The 12,076-nt window shown below is 33.2% G+C and overlaps 1 protein-coding gene across 1 annotated transcript; it reads left to right on the forward strand.

Annotated features, from left to right (window-relative positions):
- The first annotated feature begins 1,809 nt into the window (after positions 1-1,809).
- On the forward strand, positions 1,810-5,177 carry LOC120082992 (tubulin beta chain). The gene is made up of 3 exons (XM_039038449.1): positions 1,810-2,323; positions 3,164-3,433; positions 4,190-5,177. The coding sequence occupies exons 1-3, from the start codon at positions 1,930-1,932 to the stop codon at positions 4,855-4,857; spliced, it is 1,332 nt and encodes a 443-aa protein (XP_038894377.1). The 5' UTR covers positions 1,810-1,929; the 3' UTR covers positions 4,858-5,177.
- The last annotated feature ends 6,899 nt before the right edge of the window (positions 5,178-12,076 follow it).

Below are 12,076 nucleotides of genomic sequence, written 5' to 3' on the forward strand. Positions count from 1 at the left end.
ATAATGGATTCCGTAGACAAAAGATTTAACAATGTCATTGGAAACTTTCAAATTTTTAATTTTTAATTTTATTTATTTATTTATTTATTTATTTTTATTAATATTGTTGAGTTGAACACAATTTGGAGGTGAGAGATTTCAACTTGTAAATTTAAATTTAGACTTAAGAAAAAATGAAAATAAGTAAAAAGTGATGTGGTTTGGCTTGCATTGAAAGTCATGGCCATATATTATGTGTATAATGTAACTGACACAACACTTTAACAAAACCCAATTTTAATTTCTCAAAAAAGGGAAAAAAAACAAAATCCAATTAAAAGTTTTATTTCTTTATTCTTTAATTTTTAATTATTATTATTGTTTTATTTTTTATTCAGATCACATGTCATTTTCCAGTACAACTCACTCTCTACCAATCATCCCATCCCATAGGCCATAGCCCATAACATCTTTTCAGATATTTAAATCAACTTCTAAAATCCTTTTTATTTTCGTTTCTTTTTTTCCACCCTTAAATTATTAAATTATTTCTAAAGAGAAATATACCTATAATTCAAACTTATCATCGAAATGTCGATTTTTGATTAGTTGCAATTTTCGCCACACTTATTTCTATTACTATTTTAAATATCTATTTCACCTAACAATCTTTTGTGTAGCATATGAAAATTTCTCTCGATACGATAGCAATAAAGAGACTTGAACCACAAATTTTTTTGATCGTTAATATATTTTTACGTTAATTGAGTTATATTCACTTTGATTTAGACTATATTATGGTGTTTAAATTTTAGGAGCAGTTACAAATATAATAATCAAACTCAAAGTATTAGCATATATAGCACAATGTAAAAGAATATATAGATATAACAAAATTTAGATCCAACTCTTAAAGTCTATCGGTATTATACTATATTGTTGATAGAAATCAATCAACTGATAGAGTCTATCACTAATAGAAGTCTACTTTTGCTATATTTGGAACTCTCTAAAAATGTTAATGTACATTTAATTATTAGTCTTAAAAGTGTTATTCACAATAATTACCCTAAATTTTACTTAATTCTATGTAAATAACAATTATGGCCATTAATCATACCAAATATCAACCAAAATTAAAACCCATTATTCTTTTCTTTTCAACTTTGGATTCTAGTTAAATTTAAATATGAGAAAGATAGAACTTTCTCAATATGAAAAAAAAATTCGATGAAAATTACACAAAGATCCTTTTTATAATAGGAAAAGAGAAAAATGATAGTTCGGATGTTGTTTTCAAATATAGGAAAATGAACTAAAATATTTACAAATATAACAAAATTTCATTGTATATTTGCGATAGATCACGATAGACTATTATCTGTGTTTATCTGTGTCATGATAGATACAAATAATAGTTTATCGCGATCTATCGCAAATACTCCGTGGTATTTTAATATTATTTGTAAATATTTTCAGCTGTACTGTTATTTAAAATAATTTTTCTAGTTTTTATATATATATATATATATATAAATGTATGATAAAAAGGTATATCCATTGTAACAGTAAAAAAGAAAAAAACTAATTTTTATTTTCATGGTTAGAAAATATAAGAACAAAAATTAGCTGCCTATTGACTTGTTTAGTTTTTTTTTTTTAAGAAAGGGTAAAAATGAAGGGTTGAGAGAAAGAGAGAGAAAAACATTGGTTTTGATTTAGTTTATTTTCCTTTTTTGGAACTGAGAAAAAAAAAGTTTATTTGCAAAAAAGCCCATCAAATTTATCTTATTTACTTGAAAAAGCAAGTATAAATACCCCCCGACATCCCTGTTTATCCCTCCCACCTTCTGAGTTCCATTGGTTCAATAACAGAAATCCAACTCCCCCAATTTTCCCGCTGTAGATCTCGTCATTTTTCCGTTTGTTTCCCGGGAAAATCAATCAAAGATGAGAGAAATCCTCCACATCCAGGGCGGCCAATGCGGCAACCAGATCGGAGCCAAGTTCTGGGAGGTCATTTGCGACGAACATGGCATTGATCACACCGGCAAGTATAGCGGCGACTCTGAGCTTCAGCTCGAGCGGATTAATGTCTATTACAATGAAGCCAGTGGCGGAAGGTATGTTCCTCGTGCTGTTCTTATGGATCTTGAGCCTGGAACCATGGATTCCGTCAGATCCGGACCCTATGGCCAGATCTTCCGTCCCGATAACTTCGTTTTTGGTCAGTCTGGGGCTGGGAATAATTGGGCTAAGGGACACTACACCGAAGGAGCTGAACTTATCGATTCTGTTCTAGACGTTGTCAGGAAGGAGGCTGAGAATTGTGATTGCTTGCAAGGTAATTTTAGTTTTTTAAATTTCGAAAAACTGTTGGTCTTGGACTTACTGTTTCGCGCGCAATTTTCTCACTTGGTTCATTTTGTGGTAATTTGTATTGAGATTTCAGTGAATTTATCTGGCATCGCAATTCTGGCGTTATTGTAATTCCACCCTTTATCTTCGTATCTTATCGATTAGCTTCTTTTATAGCCTTTTGGTGTTTGGGGTTTTGTTTTCAAGAACCATTTCTCTACTGAGCTTGCTTCTTATAATTTGAGAAATGGTTCAATTCCTGCAAATCTTTTTACGTTCGTTGAGTTGAGCTTCTGATATCATGGGTAGTATATATTTCTCCGTGTTTAGATCTGATCATGCTGAAAAGATAATCAGGACCGGAGAATCTTCCTATTTTCATCCTCTTCATAATTTGTAATTCTATGAAGTTGTTTTTATCAGCTTTGATTTTGTGGGTAATTTTGTATCTTTCTTTTAATATATACACGTTCTGTTTGTTTGCACCATTAACTCTGTTCTAATCAAGTAAAATCTAATGTAATTAATATTGTTACTCCGCTTTCAAGTCAGTTATTTATCATTTATGAACTTGAGGATTCACTATGTTGATAAATGATTCTTCATCTCCTTAAAGTGTTAACTTCTCGATTCTTCTTATATCTGGTCATTTTTTCAAACTGGATATAAATTCAAGATACTTCTCTTTTATATATCCAACATCAAGAAATTGGCAATTGCATTATGGCGGTCTCATCAAATAATTTATCATCTATGCCACATGCACATGCATGTACAAAGAGGTCTCTTAAAACGGCTCACTCCTTTTTCCTGATTATTTGTATAGGATTTCAAGTTTGTCATTCTTTGGGTGGAGGTACTGGATCTGGAATGGGAACACTTCTGATTTCAAAGATCAGAGAGGAGTACCCAGATCGCATGATGTTGACATTTTCTGTATTTCCTTCTCCCAAGGTTTCAGACACAGTTGTAGAACCATACAATGCCACTTTGTCTGTTCACCAGCTTGTTGAAAATGCTGATGAATGCATGGTTCTTGACAATGAAGCCCTCTACGATATTTGTTTCCGGACACTCAAGCTTGCTACTCCAACATGTAAGTTCCCAAGTCATACAACTCATATTTGGGTCTCGAAGTTACCCTTCCATACTCATTGTTATCTAAAATCTTAAAATGGATGGTGTTGAAAATCTGAAATTCTGATATGGCTCTTGAACTGTTTATAATGTGTTTTTTCATGGCTGTACTGAGCAATAGCAAAAAATTGATTGTTTTCAAATCCCGATCATCATTCACTGGTGGCAGTTGTAGTAAAAAGGGTTCCAGTTGTACGTTCTTTCTTTAGTTTTACTTTTCCCTTTCACCTTTTTGGCCAAATTTCAATACTGGCAAAAGGAAAAGAAAGTGGACTTTGGCATGTTATGCACAAATGCAACCGCATATTCACCTGCATGTAAATGTCAAATAAGTGCAATCTTTTAGTAGTTTTCTTCATTTATTTAATATTGTGTTTATAAGATAAGCCTTAGACCCATTTGGTAACTATTTTATGTTTGATTTTTTGTTTTTTAAAAATTAAGCTTCTAAATTCTACTTTCACTCCGAAATTTTATTTGTGTAGTCTTTTTTTTATCAATGTTTTCAAAAAACCAAACCAAATTTTGAAAACTTGTTTTTGTTTTTATATTTTCACTGAGAATTCAAATGTTTATTTAAGGAAAGTGAAAACCATGGCAAGGGATTTGGGAGAAAACGGACATAAATTTCAAAAATAGAAAACTAAAAATAAAATTATTACCAAACGGAGCCTTATTCATCAGGTTTTTTTCTTGTTCAATTGTCATATTGTAGTTGGTGATCTGAACCACCTTATCTCTGCTACTATGAGCGGTGTTACTTGTTGTCTACGTTTCCCTGGACAATTGAACTCTGATCTACGAAAGCTTGCTGTCAATCTTATTCCATTCCCTCGTCTACATTTCTTTATGGTTGGTTTTGCACCATTAACATCAAGAGGATCCCAACAATACCGAGCCCTTACAGTGCCAGAATTAACCCAGCAGATGTGGGATGCCAAAAACATGATGTGTGCTGCTGATCCACGACATGGGCGATACCTTACTGCTTCAGCCATGTTCCGTGGCAAGATGAGCACGAAAGAAGTAGACGAGCAGATGATTAATGTACAAAACAAGAACTCATCTTACTTTGTCGAATGGATACCCAACAACGTGAAGTCCAGCGTCTGTGACATCCCACCCAAGGGTCTGAAAATGGCATCGACTTTCATCGGTAACTCGACTTCGATTCAGGAGATGTTCAGGAGGGTTAGCGAGCAGTTCACAGCCATGTTTAGGCGCAAGGCCTTCTTGCATTGGTACACCGGTGAAGGAATGGACGAAATGGAGTTCACGGAGGCTGAGAGTAACATGAACGATCTGGTCGCCGAGTATCAGCAGTACCAGGATGCAACTGCGGATGAAGAGTATGAAGATGAAGAAGAGGAAATCCCTGCTTGAGCCACCGTCCCCAGCAACGACCTTGGTTTGTTCGAAACTATAATTTGCTGTTGTTGACATTTATGTTTAAGTTTGTGATGGTTATGATGATGGTGTTGTTTCCTGTTGTCCAGCAGTTTGTAGAAGCTTTTTACATGTTTTGAGCTGTATGGAGTGAGTGAGGGTTCATGTAATGTAATCAGAGCTGGGTTTTGGATATAATATTTCTTTGTTTGATTTAGAATGATTGATATTTGTATTTAGTAGGTGGGCATATTTTAAGTTGGAAATTTGTTTCATTGTCTTCTATCTTGATATAAATTAAACAATTGTTGCTTGGAGCACTTATACTTAATACATTTTTTTATTCATAATTCATAGTAAAAAACTTTTGACATCCTAATGTCATCTGGATTATTTGAATTTTTCCTTGGGATAATCCTTTTTATTCCTTAATAGTGTGATTTCTGTGTTTGATTAGCTCACAAAACCATTTTTATATCCTTCACTTTTTTCTTCCTTTTTCTCTTATCAGTTGAAGTTTCCATTTTCCGATTTTAGCCTAACTATTTTCATAATTTTCATTACAATAGACCTTTTCTTTTTTCCCCTTTTTCAAACAAACTTCATCGAGGGAAAAAAATGAAGGAATACAATGACATAAAAATAAGGGAAAAAAAAGTCCACAAAAGTTCCACTAAAGAAGGAAGTTTCAACTAAGAGGGTGACAAAAAGGGTTCCGTTACTAACATCATTTTTAAATTTTGACTTTGTTTTTGTTATATTTTAATTTCGATCGATATTCATTTAATGCAGGATATTTAAAATTAATGTTACATTCATTTTAGGAGATTTCATTTGTTTTTCCATATTCTTAGCTGAAAATCGATCACCTCCTCATTGAGATCTCAATATATGTTGAATGTAATAGTAATATACTAGAAAATGTAAATACACATTGCATATAATGTTTGGTATATAAGATGATATGTTGTATCAATTGTCTTATCTAATATACTTTGATTTATTCTTTAAAAATTCAAAATATAAATAGAATATATTTTGTCGTATATATCAAATATACCTTGTTTTCTACCTCGAAACTTCTTGTTGTTTCTGGTTTTCATTTATAAGGGGAAGAATTTTCAGATTATTAGATAATCTTTCCTTATTTTTGAAAAGAAGCCCATTTCCGATAGCTCATAATTGCGAGAAACTTGTTTTGCATATGATTTTGGTATTAATATTATTAAATACATATTTAATGAAAACAAAAACAAAATTAAAAGAATATCGTCCTTTTAAAAACTATTTAGGAAAATATTGTTTTCAAACTATTTGTAAAAATATTGTTGTTTTTTTTTAAAAAAAATAAGTCGAGGGTTGAAAATTCGATCTAGATAGGTCGAATTTTGAACCATCGACCTTCCTTTCACTTGTACGTTGAACTTTGAACCCTCGACCTTGCCCTTCCTAACATTATTATTGAGTCTGTTTAATTATCATTCCGGAGACCTTTCTCTATCAAAAGATCGTATTTCTAAATTTTCATAAGGTCCCCCTGAAATTCCTTCCAAAGCTTGTTGAATAATTTTTACGGATTCTGTCATCTCAACAAGTCTGATTAAATAACGAGCTAATGAGTCTCCTTCTTTTTGCCACTAAACTTCCCAATCAAATTCAAGAGTGGGATTATGAGAGATGGCGAGATTTTGAGAGAGCGAGAGTTTGCGAGAGCGAGATTTTGAGCGAGAGTGGGATTTTGAGCGTGAACGAGGGCGAGAGTGTGAACGAGAGCAAGGGCATGAGCGTGGGCGTGGGCGAGAGCGAGGGCGTGGGCGTGAGCGAGGGCGTGGACGCGTGGACGTGGGCGAGGGCGAGGGCGAGGGCGAGGGCGAGGGCGAGGGCGTGGGCGTGGGCGTGAGCGAGGGCGAGGGCGAGGGCGAGGGCGAGGGCGAGGGCGAGGGCTGTCTCTTATACACATCTAGATGTGTATAAGAGACAGAACTCATCCTCTTCCCAAACAGGTCCTCTACGTCTAGGAGTTGGTGGAGGAACAATAGGTATATCATACATATAATGAATTTCCTCCATATAGCTTTGGTTGTCACTACATATAGCAAGAACTTGGTTCAGATCATTCGCAACCTCACGGAATCTACTATTGTTCGATCTCTGTGAATTATAAAACAATTAGATAATATTTAAAATAAATTTAAATTAAAAAAATTAGATAATATTCATTCATTTACCAGATGACCCACAGCTGCTCCCGGACGAGTGACGTAGCGCCTTGTGATATTATTTTACCAATGAATATATTCTAGAGTGACATCTGTGTCAAACTGTTCAAGAGAAACCCCCACTACAATAAACCTTGCACGATAGTGCTATCACACTACCAAATGTGCAACTTTTTCGGACCAATCTCCAATCCTTAGGTCAATATCATATACGGATTCAGTATTATAAGGCGATGGGACATCCTGCTGAAAACCGAATTGTCTCATCACCCTGTCAAGAAGATGCCACTCACCAATGTAAAAACATATGAGAGGACTCATCGTCCCCATATGTTTTGACCATTCGTACAAAAATTAGGCAAAGTATGTACAATAATTTTGTACGGCTCCCAAATAACCTGAAACACAAAATATTATATTAGAGAATATAAAAGAAAAATACAATAAAAATGTGAATAAAATAATCAATTAGGTTTAGTGTAATTTACTTGTTCAGGTTGAAGCAGATCAAACATGTATCTATACTAGTTGACTACATGTGTGGCTGTCCTAGTCACACAAAATTTGCCTCTCCACCTAATATTTTAAATTGATAATTTAAAATTTAAATTAACTAGATCAGTGATATAAAAATTAAATTGAATTAAAACAACATACCGAGAACCGTAGGCTCGTCCAACTAACTGAGCGTCATTAACATGATGTAGCTGTGGAGCCATTGTTGGAAATCACTCCCAAGCCCATAGTTGCAAAAGTATGAGAGACCCAGCTATCTCTTGAACCTCAGATCTTGTTGCTTTGCATAGTTGTCTATACAACCATGCCAAGCATGCTCCACCCCACGAATACCGCCCCGTATCATGGAGGTTAGCTAACAGTGGCAGGAATATCAAGTGAACAAAATGACTTGATTTATCTAAAAACAGACTTCCACCCATCATTTGTAGTATATATGCTCGCGCATATCTTATGACGGTTTCCTCGTCTGCATCATCTGTGAGCTCACAAAATTGTGTTCCTAACCATTTAAAGAATGTTATCTGAGCAAGAGCATTTATAGGCAACATTCGAGCTCCTTTGAGGACTCCATTTATGCACTCTGATAGATTTGTCGTCATCCACCCATATCTAAATCCTCCATCATGTACTTGAATCCATTGCTCTAAACTAATGTTATCAAAAAAACTTAGACAGCTCCGATTTATTCATTTTATATCTTCAATTGCTTTGTTGAACTTTTGAATTTGAAACTGACACCCGGCACGATAAACATAATTTTTCAATGAATTAAATTTATACTTTTTATTGAAGTTGTTGACGATATGTCGTAAGCAGAAATGATGGTGACATTTCGGTCCCGTCCAACCATTTGCTGGGTTGTTCACTGCTGCAATTATACCAGCATATCGATCTAAAATTAACACACCTCTTCGTGTGTTACAAATTTCTCTCAGGTGTTTCATATACTTAGTGATCCTCGAACAAGCCATCATACCGAGCGATACTGTTCATGTAACAAGTGGCAAGCATTCGGCATTCCATGCTCCGATTTTATGGCCGTTTGCTCATATTTTAACTTTGAATTACGAAGATTTTATTAAGAACTACTACAAATTGTCAACGTATGCTGAATGTTACTCTCCTCAATTTCAACATATACCGCATGAAGATTACTGGATCACGCACCCTAATATGCCCGTCTTACATCCTGATCCATCGTTTTTTAGAAGACCTGGTAGACCAAAAAAATTCACGTTATCACAACGAGATGGATTGGACAGAACCAGTCACTCGACAACGATGTGGATTTATAAACCAGTTAGGACATAATCGAAGGAAGTGTCCTTTGTTACTAAGACGGGCTCCAGATTGTATTCAATTTTTTTTTGTAATCAATATAATAATTTATAATATATTCAATGTTATAGTATAATAATCTAATATATTTAATTTGTTGTCTAATGATTATTCAATTATAGTATAATAATCTAATATATTCAATTTATTATCTAATGATTATTCAATTATAGTATAATAATCTAATATATTCAAATAGTCTATGATTATTCAATTATAGTATGATTATTAGCTCTTTTTTCTCTTTTTTTATATATATTTCTATGGGAAGTTCAAATAAATGAAGACTCTCGCTCTCTCCTAAGATCTCGCTCTCTCACTCTTGCTCCCTCCTAAGATCTCGCTCTCTCGCTCTCGCTCTCTCCTAAGATCTCGCTCTCGCTCCCTCCTAAGATCTCGCTCTCTCACTCTCGCTCTCTCTGTTATTGTTGTTATTTTTCCATTAATGATTACTAGCTTTCATTTCTTCTGGAACAATCATAAACACTTTTTTTATTATGGATCTACTTCCAGAAACTCAATGCGTAATCTTAACATTCAATGTGTATTCCTAAATAATCTCATTTTTCAATTATTCAACCATTTCATTTTACCAAATTCAATGTTAGTCAGATTAGTCAATATAAACTAAATCTCGCTCTCTCCAACATTCTCGCTTTGAATCTCGCTTTGAATCTCGCTCTCTCCTTAATCTGCTTCAGTCCATTTATCTCCTTAATCGCTTTAAAGTTTCGACATGTGTGTAACCTTTGACAACCTAATATATAAAATTTTGTTAGTAGACAAAGTTAATTCGAAATTGTCTTTCATTTTAAGGCATAACTTGTATCCATGCGCTTCATATTCGCCTCGAGTTTGCTCCCAGAAATATAACCATCCCCACCCCCTCACATCAATCCCACAAGCCTCCGTCTAATTCGAAATGATAACAAAATGCATAGGTTGTTAGAAGCGACTCGAGTATACAGATACATATAGTATACCATCTCATTACTTTATTTCCTCTATGAGGGAAAAAGAAAAGTAATAAATCTACAATCTCGAGGGTGGATGTGTGTCGAAACTTCAACTTTCGACAACCTAAGCGAGATTCGCGAGATTTTCCTTGTCGAGGCTTGAAGTTTCGGCCTATGTATTGTTTCCAAGTTTTTATTTGTTCGTCGAGTTCTCAACGTTCGAACTCTAGCCTCGAACTCCCAAAACAACAATATTTCTCTAATAAGTTTCAAAACAACAATATTTCTCTAATAAGTTTTGAAAACAACAATATTAATATTAAAGGTCCGATAAAAAAGTAAACTAGGGAAAAGGTAAATGTAAATAATAACCCATTAGACTATTCACGTAAAAAAAAAGTTTAGACAATTGTGTAATTGAGACTATTTATTTAAGTTATATGTGTAGAAAGTTTGAGTAACTACAAAATTCTTCAAAGTCGAAACCAAAAAGAAACATGGAACCTTAACAAGGACTAAACATCACAAGGGTCTCTTTTCACACTACTAAAAAACTCTATTATTTTTCTCATTCCAAAGACTCCATAACAAGGCATCCAACCCAGCACACCATATAAAAAGACTTTTCTCACTAAAAGGTAGATGAACTCCCTGATCGAATCTCTAACAACCCTATGATGAGCAAGCTTACCAAATTCCGAGAAGAAGCGTCTTTCACACAAATTTCACAAACTCACAACTCCAAATCATGCAAGGGGCTCGAAAATGGAAAAGATAATAAATGGAAATGCCACTTAAAACCAATCTAAACAAAGTAAGTCTTCTAGCTTTGGAGAAATAACCATGCTTCCAAGAGGCCAAACTCTTCATGACCTTTTAAGAGTCAGATCCCAAAACGAGAGAGCTTTCAACTATCGGATCCTATAAAGAGCCAATTCCAAAAACAAACAAAAAAACAACAAATCTTAAAAATTATTGTCTCGTTTGATAAAAATTTGATTTTTAGTTCTTAATTTTTAAATCTTTTTATTTGTTATCCCATACTTGTTTTTACAATAGTTTTCATCTTTCATAAAGAAAGAAACTATAAGTTGGAAGTATTGTTTATAAACCTAATTTTTTTAAAAAAAAAAAAATTATTATTGGATGGAGACTACATTTCTTAGTTAACAAAATTTCGTATGAATTTTAAAAATATTGTTACAAAGTAGATAACAAAACGAACTCATAGGTTGAACGTAGGAGTAAATTTTATAAGCTTGCTTTTCAAAAAAGAAATTCTTATAAATAGAAAAATCCAAAAAATATTTACACTTAATAATAAAAAGTCCCAAAAATATTTTGTACTTTTGAAACTTTTTGCTATAAAATATAAATATTTTTAAATATTTTTTATATTAAAAAATGACCTTTTCAAAAATTAGTGAAAACATAGTATCCAAAGTTTTAAAAGATGAAAACATTGAACAAACCCATGAAAAAATCTATAAAACAAAGAGGCTAAGCACACCAAATATCACTAAAAAGTGATAAAGATGAAATGTTGAAGTTATTGACATGAAATATGTTTGAACCTTTTTTTTTCCTTCCATTATCCATTTTTCCGTAAAATCTATTTAGTATAACTTTTCAAGTGCTAAAAAAAATATTTTTAAATATTTGAAAAGTCATTTTAGACAAACCCTTAATTAAGTAAGTAATCGTTATATGATACCATCATTTTAAAAGATAAAGTTCAAAAAGCATCTTTTATACATCTCAATATCTAATTGCTACACAAATCTCTCTTATCTTATCTATACTTATTTCTCTATTTTAAAATAATAATAATAATAATAGTACATTTACGATCATAATAGGTCTTAATTATTGAATTTGAGTTATAAATTGACAAATTGGAGTTACTTTTGATACTATATATTTCCTAAAACATATAGGAATGTGAATGAAATTGAGATGATATATTGACATTCTACCAACTAAATCACTTAAGTGGTAAAGTCATGATTTATAGAACTAATAACTCAATTCTTCTGCTAAGGATGGATGCATAAATGAAGACTTTGAATGCCATAGCCATTGATTACCTACCATTTAAGTAGCAACAACAATATCCAATTAAGATAAAAGAACTTCCCGTCGCATCCACTCCACTCTACCATCGTGTCATGAAATGCACTTCAT

Source organism: Benincasa hispida, chromosome 8 (assembly GCF_009727055.1).
Source record: "Benincasa hispida cultivar B227 chromosome 8, ASM972705v1, whole genome shotgun sequence".
NCBI classification, from domain to species: Eukaryota; Viridiplantae; Streptophyta; class Magnoliopsida; order Cucurbitales; family Cucurbitaceae; genus Benincasa; species Benincasa hispida.